Raw genomic sequence first — 25,042 nt, forward strand, 5'->3', positions numbered from 1 at the left:
TGAAACTTTACATTTGTGGTTCCTCAAACCACCACTAGATGTCGCGTTTGTTTTTCAAGGCGATGTGAGATTTTGGGCAAATTAGACAACAGGCATACTTTATGGGCGCCAAATTTCCTTTTTTTAAAACCTCTTAATGGCAGGCGAGAAATTACTTTGACTTTAATTTTGTTAAAAAAAATATTAGTTGCTTAGTCTCCAAAAAGCAAAGAATTATTAGAAACAGATAAAGAAAGAACTTTTTAAAATATGGCTTATTTATTTACATTCAAGTACAGTTAACAATTTTTAGGCGTAGACATATCTTATAAAAACTCGATCAAGCTTAGTAAACAAAGAGGATGTAGTTACTTGACAATTACCCAAAAACAATGAGATTATGCGATTTCCTTTAGCTCCGAGTGAAGCTAGAGTTACTTACTTAATAGCTAAGATAATCATAATTAACGCTATGGTCGATCGTCGGAATTATCAGCTTAATACAAAACGCTAGGAGTTAGTTTCAAAAAATGTAAGGCAAAGTGGACGTATTCGGTCGGTCCAAAAAGGACCAGTTAACATACTTATTTCAAAAATCTCAAACATGGAAAACTTGTTTTGTTGTTTCGCTTATCGTAGAAATCGCCGACACAAAATCATATCAAAATAAATAATTCTTTGCGCTTCAAAAGTTACCCAAAAACAATTTCAATATTCTAGCTAAAATTAGTTTAGGAAGTGAAGGCTTAGCTTAGGTATTTCAGGATTGCTTTTCTATACTCCAGTTAAGCTAAAAGTGTGGGCTTAAGTCCACAGTCACTTTTAAGTTAACTGAAGTCTGAGAAAACTATCCCTAAGGTGCAACTTAGGAGTACAGTTTCTTAGGGTTAGATCTTAGGAGTACAGAAGGACAGACGATGAATGGATAGTCGAGAAGAGATAGAGATAGTCAGGAAGGATAGTTGGAAGAGATAGGTTGAAGCTTAGACCTGTAATCAAAACGTAGTTAATAACCCATCCAAAATGGAGTATCTCTTGTGTCGTTTCTGTGTCATTTCTGTGTCGTTTCTGTGTTTGTTTTTATTTTTTTGTAGGGGCGGCCTTGATGGCTCGTCTGCCCACCTGTGCCGGCGGCTGTGGCGCCCCGCTGCCCTCCTGTGATCCGCTCTCCGCATCCGAATCCTTCAGCGAACCACCCTCCTCGTCGCCCACCAGAGCCCGGTACTTTTTGGCAATTGCCTCCCAGTCGGCCACGTTCTCGATGCGATTCTGGTTGGCCTGCGAAAAGCTGGCTTGCGATCCCAGCGGAGAAAGATGGACCTGAGATAAGGCCACCGAGTCTGGGAATTTTGGAAAACATCATTAGCATATGGGTTCAATTATCAAATAAGAGACACTGAGGTAAAAGTACAAAAAATCAAGATTTTTATTGGGGATACTTTAGTGCCCCCAAATTAATTTTCTTAAATACTCTTCCAGCTTGTTTTTGGTTTTTCTTAAATTTTTTTATTTATATATACATTTAGAATTTCTTATTCCAAAAAAAATTTGTTACCACAATATTTGCATAGAAGATATTTAATCTCTGGGCTTTCACCTTTATATATACATTTTATTTTTTGTTGTTGAAATTTAAGGATATAAGGATTGCTTCAAGAAAAGCATTTAGTTGAGATTCAATTTAAATAAATAAATAAATAACCAAAATACGTAGTTTTAAGTTTATTCCTAAAAATCTTGATTTATGGTACCTTTATCTCAGTGAGTTTTTTAGAGAAAGTCAAAAGTTGTGGAAGAATTTTGAGCTAGAGCGAGCCAATTGTTCACAGAAGATAGTTGAAGAAAGAGGAAAGCAAGACAGACATAAGAGCTGATGGAATAGAGAGAGTTACACTTGGGCTGACACGCTGTTAGCTACAAAACCCCTTTGGATGGGTTGGTATTCCCAGGATATACGGGTTCTGGTCAGAGGTAGCCCTGCAGCGATACATACATGTCTCACCTTTCTTGATCTTCGACAGCCACTTGGCGCCGGCTTTGGTTCGCGGACTGGCCTGACGTATTCCCATCATCTGAACCAGACTTGGACGCTTCTTTTTCTTCATGCGTGCCTTAGGCGCGTGTTTTTTGGGTTTGCAGGATGGCAGGTTTGTGGGTTAGATCAAGGCGCATTAGACACGGGACATAGGTCACATACAAGACAAGAGACACAACATAAACGCAGTCAGCAATCGTTAATTACATCGAAAGCAATTGGGTGCTAAGTGCTGGACATTAAGTGTCATACAGTAAGCGATCGAACGAGTTACGTAAGAACATGACTTTGTTTTTTATAATGGTGTCTAAAAGTATGCAATGATTTATTTTAAGACCAGATTCATTATAAAATAAGATTTTCCTTTTTTATTGCATACTTTTAGACGCCTTTATAATTGATTTCAACACTCTACCCTCATTGTATCTCTATTTCGATTGCCCACTGTAATTTGAAATCACAGAAGAAGTGCCAGGTGCAAATAGTGTTTGATTGGGTGGGCAACACACTTAAAGCATTCACAGTGATGTAACTCATTGCGGTTGTTGCCAAATTGCTTTAAATGGGTTGGGGAAAAGGTCAGCAAACTACACCCGTTCAGGCTCGGTTCTGGTAGTTGCACAGATATAGTCAACAGATACGGAAACAGGATACAGGATACAAGATACAGGAGATAGAGCGACAGCGGCTGGGAGGCGGCATTTGTCACCTGAGATTTTACCTTGACCTTCTCGACGATCCACATAAACCAGGTGGTAACTAAATTAAGCGGCGAGGGCGCTGTTGTGGTGCGATGCATATTGCGTATAAGCTTAGACAAGCCGAATTTCCACTCGATGTCGGATTGGGCCTAGTATTTCATAGGTTTTTTGTTTATTGTTTGTTAGCGGAGTGCGCGATGTTGGATGGATGAGACATGACATATAGGGGAGAACAAGAACAAAGGAATACACGGGATGAGATTCGTGAGCTGAAGCCTCGGAATTTACAGTTTTTCTTTACTTCGTTAATACGTAACTTAAGAGCTGCAAAAATCAGGTTGTTAATAATAGAAATTCACAAATGCAGAGGCCTGTTTTGGATGGCAATTTCGTAAGACTTCTAAAAATTTCCATACAAAACCTAGCCACCATATTGGTGCATCTCTTTATACTTAAATCCTAGGCAGTGACAAACACAGACACATAGACACATGCAGCAACGATTTCTATATTATATATATGTTTTTTAAAAGCATGCATTAACCAACACTTTTTTGTTTGGCCTTGCTCAACACTGGTCACAAAAGCAGAGCACACTTCTAGGCGCTAATCCACTAAAGCTAATCTGCACTTTACTACACTAGAAGGCAACAGGCTTCCATCTTTGAGATACAGTTTCACTGGCGCGCAAAAAATGTATCCCTCAGATTGCTAACTTCATTTTCCTGAAAAAACCTGGAAGATGCAAGTCTGGGCAGTTGATGGATTTACAGAGCATGCCAAGGTCTCTTTTCTCAATGTCAGGTTAACGTTGATAACAATGTCTAGGTTAGTTTAAAGAAACTTCTTTTAGAGTTTACCATCATTTGCATAAAAACTTTGGTTAACTATTATATGAGCTTTTACGGGATATTAACATATATCAGATTTTAACGATCAGCCTATTAAAAACATGCTAGAGTAGATAAGAATAAATCTGCTTCATAATTATTACACTTTACTTCTCATACTGCTTGCTGAAAAAGAGGAGGATTAATATTCAATGTAATATAGCATTCAGATACTTAACTTATGGTTAGAGTAAGAGTTTAAAAAAAGATTCGAGTTAGGTAAAAGCGCCTTTAGCAATACTACCTGAATACGTTGATAGGTGTCTGACATCATAGCAATCAGCAGGTTAATTAGCACAACCACCGACACCAACATGTAAATGCCAAAGACAATTTTGAACAGGTACTCAACCCAATACGGTTGAGTGGGCGTGGCTACATTTTTGATTTTGTCAACTTGCGTTTGCTCGGTCGTCGTTTGTCCGAACACGGCGAAGAACAATAACTCGAACGAGTTTATCGGATGCATGCGCACTGTGTCCGGAGCCCCATAGATACATTTCCAGATACAGATACATATTCAGATACAAATACACATAGACACCCCCGGACAGCACGCACATCATATTGGCCGGCGCGGAAATTATTTTGAAAAATAAAAAGATAACGGACGCCCAGGTTGGTTGATTCGATTCAATTCGATTGTGATTGTGATTGTGATTGTCGTTGATTTGTGGGATCGACCAACCCCCGGTTTTATTTTTTAAGCCCAATTGTGGTCAGTTTGGGGTTGTTACCGCAAAACAAAGCACAAAACATATAGCATTCCAAAAAAACGTAAATCAAAAACGGGGGAAGAGGGGAAAAAGCAGAGAGAAAATACATATTAGTGGCCTTGGCAATACAAACCTGAATGCGTTGATAAGTATCCGACATCATGGCAATTAGCAGGTTAATGAGTACAACCACAGACACCAACAAGTAGATGCCAAAGACAAATTTGAAGAGCACCTCGGTCCACTCGGGACGCAAGTGTCGCATGGGATTGATGTCCAGGGTGGTCGTCTGTCCGAAGACCGCGAAGAAGAGGCGCTCGAAAGCCAGAAAGGGCGTCATGGGTCCTAACCAAATGGGTCCGAACGGAACGTTACTCACAATCAGATATGTCTGAACTATAGCGTTTGCGTTGCTGCAGCTAGCATATATATATATATATATATGGGACATATATATATTGTCGGCTTGGCACAGGCGTGTGTGCGAGTTTGAATATTGTTTTGTAGATTGATTTGGTTATCTTGAAGTTTACATAAACGAGTATATTTATGGTGGAGTTTTTTTTTTGTTTGTTTGGCTTGGATTATTGGAGAGTGCGGGTGAGTGGTTAAACACGTCAAAAGCAGCATCTCGCAGTTCGCAGTTCGAATACTAGTATCGGCATCGGTATCGGTATCAGTAGCGTTATCGTTTACGTTATCGATTCGATTCGATAGGTTTCGATTGTTTCGATTGTGCAGAATTTGGTGGTGGGCAAGCGGCGCAAGCTGAAAGCCCCAGGCAGGCGGGCATTGATTATATCGATATTGCTGATTGATTGATTTTGATTGGATTGACTGGGTTAAAACATCAACATGCAGTACTGAAATTTTGAGTTTGTACAAAGTTCTAATCGGTATCGTTTTGGTTACACATCGACAAAAATAATTTAAAGAACTTATAATGAATAAAAAGTAAAGATTTCAATTAAAAATAGAAAATTTCTAAACAGTGGAGATAATCGCTTGTAAACTAATATTTGAAAAAATTTTAGGTAAACCTAACGAATACTCTTAGACAAAATACTAAAAATTATAACCAAAAATATTATATTTTAATAAAAAAAAAAATAGTTCAAAGATATAATTTTTAAAAGTGATCAATTTTTTTTAAATTTTTCTTGAACATTTATTTAATTTTTAATTAACATCATGCCTTAAAACTTTTGAAATACTTAAAATACAAAAGCCGATAGCAAATCAAATTTAATGAAAGAATCTATACTTTAAGTTCCTGTAAACATTTAAAACTCTTCTTGTTTAAGATTCAACACCCGAAATTTACATGGTTTTTTAAACCCACTTCTCTTTTTAAAGAGAAACACAAAAATATATTCTTAACATCAAACAAATATATAAAAAGAAATAAATAAACAAATTAAATAATAAAGCTTAGCGCAAGGATACCTATATAAACACAGATCCACAACATCGAGGATGCGGAGAGGGGATTTCCCGCGAACATGCCTCAAAACGAAAGTAACTGAAACGAGCAATTGGCGAGGGGATTTCGAGCAGCAAGTGCGGACTTGTGGATGTTCCAAGGAACTGGAATACAAACGACAATAAAACTTTACGCACAACATCGAAGGCGGCAACGCAACGGGTTCGAGTCCGGCATTCGGCATTAGAGGGTTAAGGGCAGCCCCCTTAAAAATCGGGGGCCATGCAAAAAGGCGGTAGGGGAGTAAGGGGTAAGGGGTGGTAGTGGGTGAAAAGGGGGCGGTGGGTGGCGGAGACTTACGGTCGTCCTTGTGCTTTCGCCGGAATTCGCTGAAGCGACTATCGACATAATTCTCCACGGGCGGAGGTCGAGGGGTGGGCATGTCATCTGTTCCATTCGGATTCAGTTCGATTTTCAGTTAGGGGTTAAGATCAGAGGGAGAACATTATTAGTGGAGGTCATTTGTTGGGGGTTGGGTGGGACGGGGATTACGACATCAAGGTTGGAGGTTCGGGTTGTTTTGTACTTGTTGAGCATGCAATTGTTGTATTATGTGGTTGTAGTTGGTTCTTTTTTTTTTTTTTTTGTATTATTTACTTATGTGAAACATCGAGCACAGACAGATTAGATGGCTTTTCATTCAAGGCAGACACAGATACTTATCAAGACACATTGAACGTTCAAAAGAGGAAGTTTGCAAAAACATTCCAAATGAAAATAAAAAAGGTTTGAAACAAAAAACAAACGGTAGACAGGAGGAAGCAAAGCAAACGTTTTGACTTACCGTCGCTGAAATAGCCTCTATTTCGGTTCTTCTTCTCGAAGCTGCGCAGATCCTCTGGCGAAAAGTTGGCAAAACTCTGATTCAAGGCCACAATGTGCATGGAAAAGCCAAACACAAAGATGGCCAAGACGGCCAGGAACCGGGCCAGATCCTTCAGCAGATCCCCAATGATGATGGCCCAGGGTCCGAAGAGGTGGTGGAAGGACAAAAAGTCCAAAATCTGCACACAGGCCAGCAGGAAGGCCAATGCGAAGCACTGATTGCGGCAGTACACCAGCGTGGGCCAGTACTCCTTGGACACGAACAGAAACGCCGACACATGGACTCCCACGCCGGCCATTCCCAGCAGCAGGACCAGCACCTTTATCGATCCCAGTCCCGACTTGTCCGACGGATTCGTCAGCTCGAACAGCAGCAGGCCACTCAGCCAGATCAGAAGGCCCACCTCGTACCAGTAGGGCACTAAACTCAGTCGGAGTACTGGATAAATGGGCGTTATGCCCACAATGCTCAGGTGGATCATGAGGTAAATGTGCGAGGTGAGGTACGACATGAACTTGATAATCGGCACCTTGTTGAACTTGTGGCCCATCGGGAAGGTGAACCCGATCCACACCGGTGGGCAGACTATAAAGGCCACGAGCAGCAGCAGGATCTTCCAGGAAGCCCACGTCAGTGATCCGTGCCAAAGTTCCTTAAAAAATAGGGAGAATTTATATAGTTATACTTATATATTTTGTATGTATAACAGTGAATAGCAGTTCTATCTAGCTGGGGCTTTAAAAAAAAAAATATATATATATATATAATCTCCAAAACGGAACCAAAAAGTATCAAAAATAATAATTGAGTTAATATTCAATTAATATTATTAAATAAATGTTGTCTATTATAATTGAAATAAAAATCTAAAATATACAACAATCGAAAATAAAAAGCAAATTTTAGCTTCGTTCTAACTTATATATTTTTCGTTATGAAAATGTAATTCAATTTGATATGTAAGCTATGCTAGCAATTATTCATGTCACACACTTGCAAGTAACGCTGGACCACTGTATGGGCAATCACTTCCTTCTGTTCATTTTCGATCAGGACATCGAGAAATTCCACGTTCCGTTTGTCGGTGGCCTGCAGGATCTTTCCCGCGGAATCAGAACCAGCTGCCAGGGCCAAAAGTTCCGTGGCCATGGCCTCACATTGCTTGCCAGCAGCCACCAGATCCTTGGCTCTCTCTTTTTCCTAGAGACAAATGGGATTCATTAGTATGTGTTTTTAAAGTTCAGATAAAAAGCATAATTTAATTTAAGTTTATAGAGACCCTCAAAAAGCACACATTTTTTGTAAGCTTCTTCAGGCTACTCAAAGTTGGTTGAAAATGAAGTTAAGTATATAAAAACATGCTTTTATGCTTTAATACTCCTTAAGAAAGTTTAAGATTATAAAATGTAATTCCCAAAACTATCTCCTGAGGTTTAAAAAAATCAAAAATATTTAAAATATTTATCCAGCCTATACGATATTTAAATATTCATTTAACACAACTAATATTTACTTTACCAAAACCATAGCAAAGTTGTTTTCTGTTCAGGACACCTCACCTTCGTCGAGAGTACAATGTAGATGTTGGACAACTTGGCGGCCGTGTCCACTGGAGCCGGAGACACCAGGACGAACTCCTGGATGGGCTTGTTGTTGTGGTTCTTGGAGACCACCATCAGGTTGTAGACGAAGCGCTTGTCCTCCATCAGGCCGTAGGTGTCGTGCTCCTTGTTCATCAGGTAGCGCAGCACCTCGTTGTGTCCCTCGGAGGCGGCGAACCAGATGGCGGCACAGCCGTAGTTGGTCTCCGACTTGGGCGAGGCACCCGCCTCGCACAGCAGCTTCACCACCTCCAAGTGGCCAGCTTTGGCAGCACAATGCAGTGGCGTCCAACCGTTCCGATCGGTTGCGTTGATCTCCGCGCCCTGGCCGAGCAGAATCTCCACCATCTGGATGTGGCCATGCATGGCGGCGATGTGCAGGCCCGTCCTGCCGTTACGATCCTGCGACTGGAGGAGTTCCGCCGACCGACTCAGGAGCAAACCGACCACTGACATGTGTCCGCCGAAGCAAGCCAAATGGAGTGGATTATAGCCCTGTAAATAAAGACAATGGTTAATAGGTTCTCAAAAGTGTATACAGACATACGGATGAAAATGATTTATAAATTGGTAGAAAATGCCAGTCAATTTTATTCTTTTTTGGCAAATCAGTTAAGAAAGTTAGACAGTAAAAGGTGTTTTGTTACGTTGTAACATACATTAAAACAATGTGTAACAAGAAAAAAGGTATTTGCAAATTAATGGATCAATTTGCCATAACAAACATTTAACTGATGATAAAGAAATATTCTAGTTAAGAAAGTTGAAAAGATGAAATGGTTTAAAAAGTAGTCACTGTTAAAAATGGCTTAATCTATATTCTTTAGAAAAATCCATGCTATCTTACGTTCTCGATGGTCGCCGCATCCACTTGGACACCCGCGGAGTTGAGGAGCAGTCGCACCACGTTCTCGTTGCCCGAAAAGGCCGCCAAGTGCAGTGGAGTCATGCCGGACTCAGTGCCCAGATCCCCGAAAAGACTCTGTCCCGTTGGCGTTTCCGATTTCACGGTGGCCGGCACACTGGTCAGCAGTTCCCGCACCGTGTCCGCTTGGCCATAGTAGGCGGCCACGTGGAGCGGGGTCAGACCCAGCTTTTTACTATTGATTCTCAACGAATTGGTGCTCTTCAGCACATCCAGGACTTGGCCATGCCCATTTTGGGCCGCCAAATGGACGGCTGTGAAGCCCGCCTTGTTTTCCTCGGTGCATGAGGCACCTGCTCTCACCAGAGCCTTTACCACATCTGCGTGACCGCCCTCGGCGGCCAGCTGCAGGGGCGTGGCATCCGTGAGCTTATTGCGTGCAGAGATCACACCCGATCGATCGAACTTCATCAGCTCCTCGATCACCTTGACGGATCCCTGCATGGCGGCGATGTGGGCACAGGTGTTGCCATCCTTGCTGGTGGCATTCACCAGCGAGGGATGCTGCTGCAGGAAGAGTTTGGCCACTTCAGAGTAGTTGTTCTGGGCGGCGACATGGATGGGCTTCTGGCCCAGATCGTCCGTCGCATCGATATTGGCGCCCAGTTCGAGGAGCAGTTGGCAGCACTCCATCTGCCCGCTGGCCGCTGCCAAATGGAGCGGCGTTTGTTTCCTCAGCGTAAGGATGTCGATCACCGCATTGTGATCCTTGATGAGGAATTTCACCAGATGCGTGAACCCATTCATCGCCGCCAAATGGAGGGCTGTGCGTCCCACCCGCGACTTGGAGTTTATGAACGCCTTGTTGGTCAGCAGGGCATCGCAGACATGCAGGTATCCCCGCTCGGCAGCCAAATGCAAGGCCGAACGTCCCTCCGTATCGAAGACATCCACACGGGCGTGATTCGCCAGTAGGTTGTTGACCAGCTCCATGTGTCCGCGATGGCAGGCGATGAGCAGGGGGGTCCAGCCCACCGACGATTGCCGGTTCATGGCCTTCTGGATGTCCGTGGGATTCATGTGCGAGATCATCTCCATCAGCACATCGTTGTTCCCGGCCACGGCGCAGTAGTGAAAGGCCGTCTCCAAAGCGGTTTTCGTCTGCAGCGTCACATCCGCTCCGTTTTCGAGGAGCATGCGTACGATCTGCTTGTCGGATTCGGGAATCTTGACCTCCTCCTTGCTGATTTGGCAGGTGTAATGCAACGCCGTGGCGCCATCCTCGTTTACCGAGTTAATATACGTGGTGGCCTTGTCCGGACCGTGCTTCTCCTTCACCGTCTCGATCAGATGACGCACTATGTCCGGGTGGCAGGCTCTACAGGCCATGTGCAGGGGTGTCTCACCAGTCTGGTTAATAAAAATATATTATTTATAAACAAATAATAAGTCAAAGCGAACTCCCACTCACATTCGACTTGTACAAGGGATCGCCTTCGTCCTCGAGCAGCTGCATCAAGGTGGCCAGATTGCCATGGCGGGCAGCCACATGAACCGGGGTCAGACAGTCGTCCGTGGTCAAATTGGGACTGGCCCCCGACTTCAGCAGCATGAGGGCACACCGATCACCATCCTTCACCCTAGCGGCAATGTGCAACGGGGTCTCACGCAGTTTTCCTCCCCGCACATGGACATCGGCCCCGAATCCCAAAAGGGTTTCCACTACGGCGGGCTTGGCCGACTCCACGGCTATGTGCAGAGCCGTATAGTTGTCCTACAAAAGGAAAATGTGATCAATAAGTGTCTCAGTTTGGACTAGGCTTTATTTCATGGAATAAGCTAAGAACTCTTTTATATCTCCTTTATGTATTGTTGAAAAAATGATCTCATTATTAATTAAGCCACTTAAAAATAGTCCACTAGGACCAATAATTTTATTAGCAAAAGGAATACAAGTTTTATCGAATGTTAAATAAAACTGTCTTTACGTTAATCGGAATATTATAAAATTAAATAAATCATTTAATAAATTCCAGCCCACTTACATTAGTGGTCACATCGACTTTCTCGCCCTTCTGCAGCAGCGTGTTGATGATCCCCGTGTGGCCATAGGCGGCTGCGGTGTGGATACTCCTCGCTCCATCCTTGTTGGGCATGTGGAGGTAGACGCCCTTCTTGAAGAGCATCGTGGCGCACTCAGCATGACCATTGAGCGACGCAATGTGCATCAGCGTGCTGCCATCCTTGGTGCGCTCGAAGATGCTCGCCTTGAACTTGTCGGCCAGTATTTCGATGACGTGCGCGTGCCCATTCTCGGCGGCCAAGTGCATCGGAGTGCGATCTGTTCGGGATTTGGATAAATATTAATGTTTAGATAAATATGATTATTATTCCCAATGTCCTTTAAATATTGTGACCTCGGTCCACCCGTGGGCGCCAAAAAATGCTTCTAAGCGAAAACCAAATGAAACGTTTAAGATTTCGTTTTTGTTACCCCTTAAAATCAAGGTGAAACTTATTTCTACCGCGTTTACCCTTGGTCCACATTATCGCAGACTCACCTTGATTGTCCGCAATGGACGCTGAGGCGCGCACGCCATAGAAGTACTTGAGTAGGGCCTCATCGCCTTCGGCGGCGGCGATATGCAGTGGCGTCTGGCCCTCCCCATTCTGCGTGTCCACATTCGTTCCGTAGTCGACCAGAATGCGGACCATGTCCACGTCCCGCCGTCTGGCGGCCAAATGCAAGGCCGTGTCTCCATTGGCCGTCGTGGCCTGTTGAAAAAAAAAACGAAATTCGAGCATGAGATGGTGCAGTCAGAGAAAAAACTACAGAAATTTGGTAATATAAAATGCTTGAAAAAAAATGTACTTTTTATTAATATATTTAATTAAATTAGAAGATATAAAAACTTTTTAAAGGCACTACTATTTTTCTTAAAGCTTAAAGTTAGTAATAGTGTAAATACTAAAAAGTAAATTAAAAATATTTTTAAACAAGGTAACTTGTTATGTAATTTTATAAATATTTTCTTAGTTCTTGTTTTAAACTAGCTATCCTATTTCCTTAGTGTTTAAAACTGCACTTTGATTAACACATTTTATTTTGGGCTATGCAAATGAGATTCCCCTCCCGTTTTAACTGCGTTTTGCGCCTCACTTTTTGACCCAGTTTGTGGCTGTTTTGCCGGCTGATTGCGTGCTCAGCCAGCGGCCAAAGTCAGGCGCACAACTTTAACTTAAACTTTGGCTTGAACCCTTGGCCTAAAGCGACCCAACGCCGAAGCCCTTTGGTTAATTTAATCAACACGCACTGCTCTTGGCATGTGTTGCACTTCAACTTCTGATTGAAAATTGCTCAAACTTTGCCAATGTCGCGCACTGTTGCTCTTTTCATGAAATGCACCTCTGAAATGCAGGTGCGTAACTGAGGTAGGCAAATTTGCATTTTTGATTTATTTACACGCTTCACTTTTGGACAGTTCAAGGCTTAAAAAGCCTTGTGGACATTTTCTGACAGCTCAGCTGGACATTTTGATTGGCACTACAAACTACTAGCTCTTCTGCATATACGGTTTTAATATTGCAGAAATAAGGTTCATTGCGTAGGTAATAAACGGAGTTTACATTTTCTTTATGCTTTATGGGGTCTTATGGCTCGAAATGTTGACATTTTCTGACATTTTGATTGACGTTATGGTCTAAGAAAGATTTTAGATATTTCACGTACAAATTATGGGTTCTTGTTAGGATTTTCTGGAGATTAAGATTGAGTTTTAAAACGTGATTTATTTAGCAAGGTCTCCGGGCAAAAGCTAATATAAAAGAATAAACCTGTAAGTGCATTAAATGTTTGGAGCCTTTCAAATGACTTAAAATGTTTAAACCCGTTAGTATTTTAAAATTAATTCAATCGTTTCAACTGACTTAAAGGTATGTCAATAAAAAACTGTAATAAAAGTAAATAACTTTAAATTATAAAGAGTTATTTTAAGGTGTTGAATTTTCAAATTACCAAAAGATTTAGTTCTTGCTTCTCAGATAACTCACCTTTAGTTGGTCCGCCGTTTGTGCCGCCAGGAGTTCCCGGCACATGGACTGATTTCCCGACTCCACCGCCAGGAGCAATGGGATTTTGCCACGCTACGCGGAAGATAGGTTTATATGGTATACAAAATAATTAAGATAAGGACACCGCACACTCACACATCCAGAAACACACGTAAAATCATAAATAACCAATTAGCCAATTCGAGCCTCAAGTGTTAACGGCAACATGTTTCGCTATTTTCATCCAACTTCGCAACTTTGGCGCTCCAACTTTGAAGCCAGATAGCGTTTTTTTTTTTTAGGGGGGCGGGGCGTGAGAGGGGGCGTGACGGGGAGTCATTATCCCCTATCTACCAGTAAAGGCGAGTAAATCAAGTTGTACAGCGACTTGACCCCCTTTTTTTCGGTTGAGTTTTCCTCGGTTTGTTATTTGTTTGTTGTTGGCAACGAGTTGAGCGCCCTCGCGGGGAAAAACTACAAAACTACCCATAGATATATATACAATATATGTATGTGTATATCCATAGATATGCGTGTAAAAAAAGGAAAGCGAATCAAATCGAACTGAATGGCATCGAAAGCTAAATACTTCATCCGACTAATTTCGCCTGACAGTGCCATTCCACCTATCTCTAATTGATTTAAATCAAGTTGCTGTTTGCCATTTGCCGCAGCCATCGAAGCGCAAATCGAGGTGGGTAAGCATTTTGTCTAGACAATCAATCGGTGGCACCCGATTTCCTCAATCAGCCCCCCAAAAAACCCCCTATTTCTCCCACTCGTTCGATGGCAATTCGGTGGAAATTTATGCGATCCCCTCGCGTGCGTAATGGAAATATCGCCCGTGCATTTGCGCCCGTGCACGTGATGCGACAAATAGTTCCGCATTTCAGTTGAGATTTCCAAGGGGGTCTCCAAAAGAAAAGGGGTCTAGAGACATGGTTGGCCCAAGCAAGTTAATCAGACGAAGACGACAACTTTGATGGTAATTCAACGCTCACTGGGGCTTACCCATTGTGGTGAGAGCTCCTTATTGATACAGTGTGGGAAAATAAAAGATAATATCTGCAACTACAAAAAATTAACTTAATTTGAGTTATATGTCGATCTACTATGTACAACACGGTTTTACAATCCTTTAAAAAAATCAAATCTACAAATTCATAGAGTTTATATAGGTTACTTTTAAACAACAGAGCTCAATTAAATTTTTAATTATATTATTTTGTTAAGGAATCTCTGTTTTATAGAAACCATTTTTTCAATGTAGTCTTTGAACTTCACTAATTTAACTCCCCCCTTTTTCGCTGTGTAATAGCCGCATAAACTTTTTTTGGCCTTTTCTCGATTTCCAGCCAGTCGAAATGCATTTACCGTGAGCGGTTTTGCATATCGATTTTTCCAACAAATTTTGTTTGCTTTATGTTACTAGCTATTCTTGATTTTGTTGCTGCCATTATTGTAATATATATATACACATTTTTTGGTGATTTTTATTAAGTCTTTGTTTACGTTGGCACTGCCTGGCTCCGCTGTCGAGAGTACTTCACTTCACTTGACATCGGCTTACTTTTGGGGAGTAGACTATTATTGCCAAAGGTGAAAGAATGGCATCAATTGGGCGGCCAACACTTGTGGCTCTCCATCCGCACTCGCACAGGCACACAGCCACACTGGCACACTCACAAGCACACATGGTAACACTTACGCCGTCCGCTTTCAAACGAATATCCTTGCCAGCAGCGGCGAGAAGAGCGCGCAGGATATTAGTGGCTGTTCCGGTTTGCCGACTCGACACCAAATGCACCGCAGTTTGTGAACGCGACTGTAAAATATTATATATTATTAGTATAATTAAATAAAATGTAATTTATGATGCACACACACTGCTGACGCACTTATTGTTAGGGTCACACTTTTATTGCATGGTATGTAATATGCTGCTCTGTGCTTTATGTGGTTAATGTTCGCACCTAAAAAACTGGTTCCTATTCGCTTCAAAATCCCATTTGCTACTGAATAGGCAAGTGGCTCGTTTTTGCGTTTATAAGCACATTTCGTGTCATTTTTTTTGGCTTCTCCCGCGCTCATATCACAGATTGACAGCCCAAAAAAAGTAAAAATAAAGAACTCCCACTGGCAGGCCGCAGTGGGAGTGAAAGAGAGAGGTGTATTAATGGAGGAGCAGGTGTTGGTTGTGAATGTGGGTGTGAGTGTGAATGTGAAGTCCTATGGAGCCACGCACACACGCCAACGGAACACTTCAAACTTGGCTGTTGCTAAAACAAAAGTTTGCATCTTTCTGTCTCGCTCCTGCAGCACCACCCCTCTCGCTCCCACCTTTAAACGGAGCTCTCTTCTGATAACCATCAGTAATTGCGGAAAAAACTCAAGCCACCTAAATCACCAAGTCTCGAAGTGATTGCAACCGGGAAAAAATAAACAAAACCAGATTAATACTGACGCAAGAAATAAACAAGAAATAACTGCTATAAAAACAAACAATTCAACGATTTGATCATCATTCAGTTTTAATTTATTCTGTCAACTTTATATGTTTCTAATTAGCTTTAATCGTTGCTAGAAATCTTCCAAGCTTGAAATTCAAAATACAATGGTAATAATGTTGTTTCTTTTTTGAACAGTATATAAGTAGGTTTTGTCTTTTCATACATTTAAATATTTAAACAGAACAATTTTGTATGTAAGTAGCCGACTTTAAACTATTCCAAGTTAAAATAAATATGTACTGTATACAAAAAAATATTTAATTTTTAATTTTATAGACTTATGCCTTCAAAATTTGATATAAAAATGTTCTGTGCAGTATATATATATTATAACCCCCTTAAAAGCACTGTTTTCCTGCAAATTTGTTTGTGAGCTTAAAGTGTTGGTGGGCTAAAACCTTTGAAGTTTCTTTAAGCGGGGCCTAGACATTACCATCTTAACCTTGTCGCCAGTTAATTGCCGGTCTCGCCAAAGTTACATGCAACATGCGAACATTGCGAACCTCAAAGTTGCATCTTCGCTTGGCTCTGACCTTTGTGTTTATTATTATATATTTTTTTACTTTTTTATTAGCCAAGTGAAGTATGCGTCTAACAGCCGCAAATTGCCTGCGAATCGGGCTGTCAGCAGCCCCAAGTTATGCAGCGATTTCATTGACTCAAAACTCAAGACTTTTTTAAGGGTGTCGCCTGACGTGTTGTGACCTCAACTATTGGGTAAATTTTCGCTTTGGGGGATATAGTATATATGGGGCTATTGGAATACTCACGCCACCGGTGGAGAAGGGATCGACGCCGCGTTTTGTTAGCAACAATTTGACGACATCCTCACGCGAATACATTGCCGCAATGTGTAGCACATTATAATTATCCTGCAAAGAGAAGTGGTTTGGGTTAAATCAATTGCAATTCATTGGCAGGAAACAACCGCCCACGCCAAAGAGCTGGGTCAGTTCAATGGGTCAAAGTCAGTTGGTTTTGCATGTGGCTCTTTGGCTCCTTGGAGCAAAAGGAGTGGCCCGACCCTTGCTTGATTACTTAAGTCACAATCTTGCATGCGGACTTTCACTTACACAGGGATTTCTTAATGGCCAGTCGCAAGCTCACATGCAAAAACTGCATCAATGGCAGCCAGAAAAACCCAAAAAAAAAAAAAAAAAAAACCAAAAATAAAACAATGTAGAGGGTAGAAAATATGACCCTGAGCAAATCACCGAAACGTAACGAAAAGTGTTTTAAGATAACGATAAAGTTAACCGCCGGCTCAAACTGAAGTGAGTCAGATGGGAATCGGGGCATGGGGCGATATTTATTGCCTTATATAATAAGCCATAACGCAACGTGTTACACATACGCCCCGTGTGCCCGGCCTGGGCCATGGGCTTAATTTATAACCAAGCCTCCCCATTGTTCTCAACCCGAACGGAAGTGAACTGGTTTCGTCTATATGTATGGCCACCAGCAAAGAAGAGAGGTCTTTTTGCCCTGTCATCAGGTTGGTAAGTGCAAATGGGTACTATTAAATCAGCATACTTGCATAAAAATTCGAAGTCGAAGAATACAATTTTTCAGGCTATGGTATTTAAAAAAAAAAGAACAATTTATTTATTTGTAGAACATTTAAATTAACCTTTTATTACTTTTGCCCAAAATGGCTTATTTATTTGCATTCCCAAACTTTCTAATCTTTAATATACTTAAGGAATACAAATTAAAAACTTAAAATATATTCCTTTAAGTAAATTTTCATAATTCTTAGAAATTCTTTGAGTTTTTCATGACCGTTCTAACCCTTTAGTAATACCCCCCGGGATTTTCCCACTTGCTAAGTGTGTGTGGGCTTCGTGTTGTGTGAAATTCGAGTTTTTTGCGGTTTATTTGCGACTATTTCTGGCCGCAGCTCCTGCTAATTTGCATACAACGCCGCGGCGCTCCAGTCGACGGCTTTGACACATGTCCAGAAAGCCAATCCAAGACGTTGGCCCGAAAGAAAGGAAAGGCAAAGCAAACTTTGAGGGCAGTAGGAACCCAGTCCAAGGTAGACAGATAATATTTCACGCGCTGTTTTGCATACTTTTGAGCCCGCTTCGAGTTCGTTTTCGAGCCTCATGTTTGTGTTTTTGTTTGTGTTTGTGTTTGCTTGCCGGGGCGAAAGGAAAAACCGGAAACAAAACCAAAACGGAAGCGCAAATTTTCCAGCACATTTTTGCCCTGCCAAATGGAGAGTGTGGAGTGTGGATGTGGACGAGAAGTCGACCCAGTTTCGTGGGTGTTTTTCTTCGTGGCCCAAAAGATACTCGATGAAGTCATTTTATGGCGATGTCACACACCTTCTTTAAAGCAAATTGCAAGTCCTCATTACGGAGCTTATTTGGATTACGCTGCCGCACATCCTAGCATTTGCACTTTTCCGGCTAATGGAGTTAATTAATTTCTCCTTTTTATTCGCAGAGATGGCTTTACTCACGCACTAAGGCAACGTGACAAATGAATTGGCGTTTTTATTCCTCATTTTATTTCACGCTGTCATCGCCCCACATATGGAGTACTAGTGCTAGTACTCCACTGCGTGAAGTACTCGGCTTGAATTTAATTAAAATTGCATATTAATGACGCCGCTCTGGCCATAAAAATGCGGCGGAAGTTGGGCTCGACGTCGAGGTCTCCGGTTTGGGCCATTCGAAAGGTCAAACTGGCTTTTGGCCAACTGGGCGTACATCGGAGTCATGTGCTTGATTAATTGGCTTTTAAGTTGCAAAGAGGTGTTGCAAACACGCCTCTTAGTCAGCTCCCAAAAAAAAAAACACAAAAAATACGCCACCTTGGAGTTGAAAAGTTAAAAATGTTAATTAGCCAGGCGTTACATCATACAAGTATTCTTTATAATGGTCATAATGGTCCTGGAGCTGTCGTGCAACATAAGAATTACTTTGGCCTGTTCTGACAGTTAGATAAGTTGGAAATTGTAAATGCAATAAACATTTTTCTCTCGGCCAGAAGCCGTGTTTTTAATTAATTAAGTCAGTGTATGTGAAGTTATCCGAGTTGGTCACGGAGTGACATTTGCGTTGAAAAAAAAGAGTAATTATCCAGATGAGGTAATGATATGGTTTTTAAAAAGGTGCGCTTTTTATAATGACACGAAACTGATGTCGTAATATTTAATTTGCATTAAAAACACAAAATGATGCCATCACTTGCATGTAGGCAACATTTTTTTTAGAACAATCTCAGATGAGTAATTAATATAATTAATTAATTAATATAATGAGCCCGTGCTAATTATTATTGTATATCTGATTTAAAATTTATATACGCTTTCGAAATCAGTAGCAATTTGAAAGATTATTTCCTTTGAACAAAATGAGCATTTCTAATTATAACACCTATAAAAACACGTTCTTAAAAAGACCAATCCTTCTGCCCATATAAATACCTATCGTGTTTTCATGGTTCCCTTGTATTTTGCAGCTTGTTCATGTTTTATTACATTCATGTGCAAATTTACCTTTAACATTTCACTACGCCCTCTTTAACTCAAGCAAACAATCGTCCACTTGAGGGGGAATTTTCTTGGAGGGTAAGAAAATTGAACTTTCTGTGTTTGTTTTGGTAATTCAATTCGCCATGTCTGCACTGGTTTGGCAACAATTATTTTGTAATTAGGTCAAGGATTTTTATCGCCGCAAGCCCCGAAATAAAGTACGTTGCGTATACGTAAGGACATGTGAATGCTCAGCCAAAAAAACCGACTTCAAGTGAAATCTTGCTAAGTAATTGTGGCATGCAAAGAAAGCTGGCCAACGAATTCAACCAATTGCTAGCAACTTGGCCTAATGAACAATGCTCACTTCGGTTTTTGGCATTCAAAAAAGAATTAGCAATAATCACGATGGTTAATTGCAAATGAAATCAGGATAAATATCAACGATGACCTTTCATCTCAATTTGTTAGCCGTTTTTGTGGTTAATTTGGGATAGATAAAAACAAGTTTATTAGTTAAATTATAAGCTTACTTTAACCTAAATGAGTACGTAAAAGAACGAGAAGGAAACTTTAAATTTTAAATCATAATTTAGGATTTAATAGTTCTATAAATTTATTTTGGGCAATTAAGTCTTTGCAATTAGCATTTTAATTCTTCAACTCAAGGTCCCAAATTAAAACTTAAAACTTTTATGTCCTTTAATTCACTCCTTATCGATTTTTTATTGTATTTAAATTGCTACCAACAAAGCGGTAATAAAGCGAAAGTAAACCAAAGATTTTATTTTGTTCTTTAAAGGCCCCTCAGGAAATTCCCATTCGTGCTGAAAAACTCAACTCAACTGGAGTCGAATTAAGTAAAGAAAAGTCCCAGTGAGTCGTCCATTGGCCAAGCTCCGTTAAGTTGACCCATTGAGGTATGGCGGCATTGCCGAATTGAAGTATTGAAGGGGGTGGAGTGGTGCGTGAGAATTGTGCGTAGAATTGGGTGCACGGGTTCACCCACCGACGCCCTCGCTCGAGATTTAATTATGCGGTTTTTATTGATTTGACACATTTTTAGCGGCTTTTGTTGCCGCTGTTGGCTTAAACAGCTGGACTGCCTCTATATTTGGATCCACCACAACGGGCAGTTGGCTGAGGTGCTTTAAATTATTCCTAGTCCTATGTGGTATGTAGTATATGTTCCCGGTCAAGACTCACATTATTGCGGGCTCCCACATCGGCGCCCAACTCAATCATGCGATCCATTATGGCCGTCTTATTGTCCTTGGTGGCGTACATCAGCGGCGTCATGCCGGTATTCTGCAATGGAAATTTATAGGATTTTATTAAGCAAAGATTATTTAAACACTATTTAAACAAATTTAATATTTTAGTTCATTTATTTAATAATAAGCTTTTATATGTTACATAAACTTCTAAGCTGTGAAATAATCTGCATAATACAAACTAAACAACATTGCAATAATCTTGAAGGAACTGGCTCTAGTCACAAAATTCCAAGTTTGCCTATTAAATTGCCATTAATTTTATTCGTGACATCCCTGTCAAATTGCATTGATAAGAGATTCGTTTCAAATTTAATAATCATCTGTGAAATCGGTTTTGTAATTAAAAGCTGCTGCGTTGTTTCTCAGCTGATAAGAAATTAAAATAAATATGTTAGACCCACTTAAACGATTTAAAAGTATATTCGAATACATCTTGGCAGTCATTGTTGCCTTCAAAATCAATAAAAAGTAATGAAAATATACTTAAAAATGGGAACATATTATAAAAGACAAATATAACAAGAAATAATATTTAAATATTATTTTAACACTTTATAGACAAAAGCATTATTTACATACATTTATTGTAAAGACTACTTAATATAGAACTTCAAAGGTTTGGCTTTAACTGCTTTAAACTTGATCCAGTTACATTCATAGTTATAGAACTCTTCAGCTGATAAACTGCGTTCCATATTATAAGCTCATTCTTTCGCAATTAAAACGAAATCAAGAGCATAGCCATCAAGTCAAGAACCGAATAAACCAAAAAGAAAAAAAAGCCCAGAAAAAACGGAAATAATCAAGGCAAAAATAGCTCAAACCCTAGCTATATATTTATGCAAATATGGTCTAGGGCTCAGTCTAGTCTGGCAGACAACCTGAACTGGCGGTTGGGATTGAAAGTAACTCCCCAAAAACCCAGCAGGAAATTCCAATCCTTTTGGCCGCACACCACCTCCCGCATTTCATTAGCGGTCGGTGCAACGTTAATTTTATGTCAACGACTTCTCCGTTTCATACCGTTTATGGTAAATTGAAATCGAAGCGCTTCAATATCCTTCGATGTTTTATGAGTTTATCGGTCGGGTAGTCAGCGCAACTTGTGGCAGGACTAAACTCCAAAACTCCACAGCTCAAAGCCACCAAAGCCATCGCCTTGGCAGCGAAAACATTTGGGACGCGCTATCAAATAACATTCGCTGTTTTCCGTTTTCCGTTCTCTGTTTTTTGGTTTTTGCTATTCGGCTTCTGGTTTCTGGTTTCTGGCTTTTGTTTTCTGGCCTTTGGTTCCCGGGCTCTATGTGTCGTTATTTTGGCTGGTAAACAACCAGAAATGGGAAAATGCCGCCGACGTTGATAAGGGCGACGTTTGTACATCGCATACACTTGTGTTAAGGTTGCTCATAATATGGGTTATTACAAAAAAAAATATTCAAAATATAACCATAACATATCTTCCAAAATGAAAAAAGGAACTTATAAAATTCATTTCCAGATCTTTTTTAAAAGCCCGGGCTTAAAAAACGGTTTTCAACTTTGTTTGTTTAAAGTTCATTTGCTACAAACAAAACAAAAAAACCAAAACTTTATTTATATGCTTGTTTACTTTATAACATTTTCAAATTATTATTTATTTATTTAATCTAAAAATCATGGATATATTGCAGACTAAACAGCATATGATTTCAATATTACAGCTTACTTTTCTATTTGTCAGTAATTAAGGAATAATTATCCCGACGCAAAAACAAGATTTTAACTTAATATTGCTGTTTCAGCATTTCGAAAGGAAAAACAAGAAAATTGTTTTAAAAATTTTTTCAAACACAACAATTAAAAATGTCCATGTAGACTCAAAAATATCTAAATACAAATTACTCATTGGTAATCGGTCGATATTTCAGATAAAAATATATTTGTTAAATTCATTTTAAATTACGTGAATCAGATTGGTTTTTCTGAGTGTAAGACCTGTTCCTGTACTTATTTCGCTTCCTATTCCCGCTCTGGCTCGCAATTGATTTTACAACCATTTCAGCCAAATGAGCCGAAAAACTCCACATCACTTCTCTCCACTCCTCTGCTCTTCACTGTACAGTACTCACCATGTCGTGGACGCCGGCCAGCGGAATGTGATTGCCATCCTCGCCCACATTGGCCACGTACTTCTCCAGCTTCTTGAGCTCCGCCTCGATGGGCGTCCACTCGCTCTTCATGGCCAGTCCGAGGACCTTGTTGGCCGTGTCCCGGATGGAGGCGCCCGCACTCGGCGGCTTGGGGGCGGGAAAGAGGTCCATGTCCTTCTTGTCCCCGTTGCTCGAACTGTCATCCTTGGGATCCGAGTCGGCCTTGCTGGCGGGCGTTGCCCGTTCGCTGGGCGTGGCCGAGTCATCCGGCGGACCGGTCAACGATGAGGGGGTTTTGCGGCCAACGCCAGCGCCCCCAGCACCGCCGCCACGCCCACCGCCACGCCCTCCGCGAGGCTGCGACATCCTTAGGTCTTTGATTCGACGAGTTCCACCCTCAGTTATCAGTTGCCATTACAATGGGGGGGCATATATATTTTATAGAGAGGAGGGTGTGTGGGTGGTTCGTTGGTTAAACAGGAAACACTGGATGGACTGGATGCTAACGATGTTTATGCTGCCATTATCCGTGTAATATCGCTTCGGTTATTGTATTATTATTGATTCGATTCGGGGTTTGGCGGCGGGTTTTTAGCTGCATAGTTTTGGGCTCCTTTGCTTCGCACTCGCATTGCACAAATTCCTACGGCCTCCGCATTTTACCAATATTTGTTACCAACAATTTGCATTTTCATTGGCAACAGCAACAGACACACTCACACACACACACACACAAACACACACCGAAAAAAGGCTCCAACACATCCGCTCGCTATTATTCCACTTTGATTCTTTCGCTTTCTTCACTTTTACTACACAAATTTATATGTTTAGCCCCTTTATGGCTTCGGTTGCGTGTGCGTTAACGGCAGTGCCCCCTTTATTATATATTTTTTCTTTGGTTTTTTGGCCAAAAGAGTCCCCAACTTTGACTGGAATTTCTGGTTTCTTTTGGGAGCCACGAAAAATGTGAACCGTTTGCCACGAGCGTCTGCGAGTTTCTGATTTGCCAGTCGAGTTTTCCCAAGGCGCTCGAGCGGAAAAACTCGGCCCTTTCACTCGTTTGGTAGCTTTGGCAACACGACGAAGCTCCAAACTCGAAGGACGCAAGACGCTCCAAGGAAGTGCCAAACAACATCCGCGCAAGCGTTTGTTTACAATTGTTGAATCCGGTCAAATACCGCCTTTTTTGGCGCCAAAATCACGGCGCAGCTCCTAAGTTTCGTTGGGATTTCCACAGGCGTTAAGTGCCGGTGGAAAATCCAAATGGGCCAACTGGCTAGACTGAGATTTTAAGATCCTATCGGACTGGTAGTGGAAATCCCTAATGGCCAGGAATGGCCTTGTATTTAATTATGGAGGTCAAAAGTAGTGACTCTTTATATATGCAAAGTAGTAATTAAATAAATTTAATAATTATATTAGCATATTTTTTAAATTCCTTGGTTTTTTATAGAATTTTACATTTTAATTGAGTTGGTTAATGCATTTCTATACTTCACAATATTATACATTTTATTGATTTAAAATAAAAGCTGAATAAACAACTTACCATGATTTCCGCATAACACTCCTCTTTTCTTTTTTAATTTTCCAATTTATATGTTTGCTGATTTGAACAAGACAACTAAATACAAAGCAATTCTATATTCGTAAGGGGTGTGATAAAAGCGATATGTCGGCTGACTTATCAGGGATTCCGTAATAAATGATTTAAGAACCCGGTACTTAAACTTATCTTATCTAATCAGTTAAGTTTATAACCTGTTGTGGGAATTAAAATTACTTTACAGCTACGTATGTAGTTCTGAAATTTCAAAGTCATTGCAAAAACAACACGCTATGAATACTTTAATATCGATTTAACAGGTGTTAGTAATTGAAAATGACTGTTAGTTTTTAATAACACAGATGCCCGGCAGTGAATTCTCGTATACTACTATTAATCTCTCTGAGAAAACCACTCTGTTTTAGATTTCGAGTTTACCCATCTCAGATGAGGCAAATAATTGAGAGAGCTACCATTTCTAACAGATCAAAAAGCTGCGACTCACATCTCAACGAAAAAGCTTCAAACTGGGACGTAGTTAAATATTTTTTAAGAGAGGGATTGAGAAAAAAAAATGTTTAGTTTTAAATCCATAACAATTATCTCTGTTAAAACTTATAAATTTAATTTATGATTGTACATATATTATTCATTCTATAATTATTATAAGTATTTATGTAAAATATTTTCTGTGAATAATGTATTTATTTCAATCCCCTTTTGTTACGACCCTGACCACTGAATGTTACTTTCGGAATCAACTAGTAGAACAAACATAGTAAAATAAAACACACACTGTGACAACTCAAAGCCTCACGTGCTGGCAAAAGCAAACAAAAATGCAAGCAAAATATAAGCGTAAAAATGCAAAGCAAAACAAAGGCCGGCAATGGTCTTGTCAAGCTATAAAGAAATTAATAAAACATTTTAAAAAGTGCTGGCAGAGG

At 40.6% G+C, this 25,042-nt stretch overlaps 1 protein-coding gene across 9 annotated transcripts; it reads right to left on the bottom strand.

Moving 5' to 3' along the window:
- Positions 1 to 239: 239 nt before the first annotated feature.
- On the bottom strand, positions 240 to 23,542 carry LOC108149459 (serine/threonine-protein phosphatase 6 regulatory ankyrin repeat subunit B). Of its 9 annotated transcripts, none has more exons than XM_017277056.2 (17): positions 22,526 to 23,542; positions 20,347 to 20,448; positions 16,427 to 16,528; positions 14,855 to 14,971; positions 13,147 to 13,239; positions 11,658 to 11,871; positions 11,142 to 11,437; positions 10,568 to 10,870; positions 9,079 to 10,506; positions 8,190 to 8,726; positions 7,624 to 7,830; positions 6,589 to 7,282; positions 6,105 to 6,191; positions 4,455 to 4,666; positions 2,736 to 2,864; positions 1,982 to 2,090; positions 240 to 1,319 (listed from the first exon to the last, which is right to left on the bottom strand). In XM_017277056.2, exons 1-17 carry the CDS (start codon positions 22,910 to 22,912, stop codon positions 1,060 to 1,062), a joined length of 5,277 nt encoding a protein of 1,758 aa, XP_017132545.1. In that variant the 5' UTR covers positions 22,913 to 23,542; the 3' UTR covers positions 240 to 1,059. The 9 variants fall into 9 exon arrangements, with proteins under 9 accessions (XP_017132545.1, XP_017132546.1, XP_017132541.1 ...); XM_017277057.2 differs by lacking the exon at positions 4,455 to 4,666 and adding an exon at positions 3,850 to 4,079 and having other exon boundaries at positions 22,526 to 23,541; XM_017277052.2 differs by lacking the exons at positions 4,455 to 4,666; positions 6,105 to 6,191 and adding an exon at positions 3,850 to 4,079 and having other exon boundaries at positions 22,526 to 23,541.
- Positions 23,543 to 25,042: the final 1,500 nt, after the last annotated feature.

The sequence above is a fragment of the Drosophila elegans genome, unplaced genomic scaffold (assembly GCF_018152505.1).
Source record: "Drosophila elegans isolate 14027-0461.03 unplaced genomic scaffold, ASM1815250v1 contig_814, whole genome shotgun sequence".
NCBI lineage: Eukaryota > Metazoa > Arthropoda > Insecta > Diptera > Drosophilidae > Drosophila > Drosophila elegans.

What these genes read in the sequence shown, in the direction of transcription:
- LOC108149459 (XM_017277057.2), bottom strand. Translation starts at nt 22,912, where the DNA reads ATGTCGCAGCCTCGCGGAGGGCGTGGCGGTGGGCGTGGCGGCGGTGCT. An exon ending in ATGTGGGAGCCCGCAATAAT is followed by an intron (nt 16,529 to 20,346) that starts GTGAGTCTTGAC and finishes TTCTCTTTGCAG; the next exon opens with GATAATTATAATGTGCTACA. An exon ending in ATGCGGCGACCATCGAGAAC is followed by an intron (nt 8,727 to 9,078) that starts GTAAGATAGCAT and finishes CTTTATTTACAG; the next exon opens with GGCTATAATCCACTCCATTT.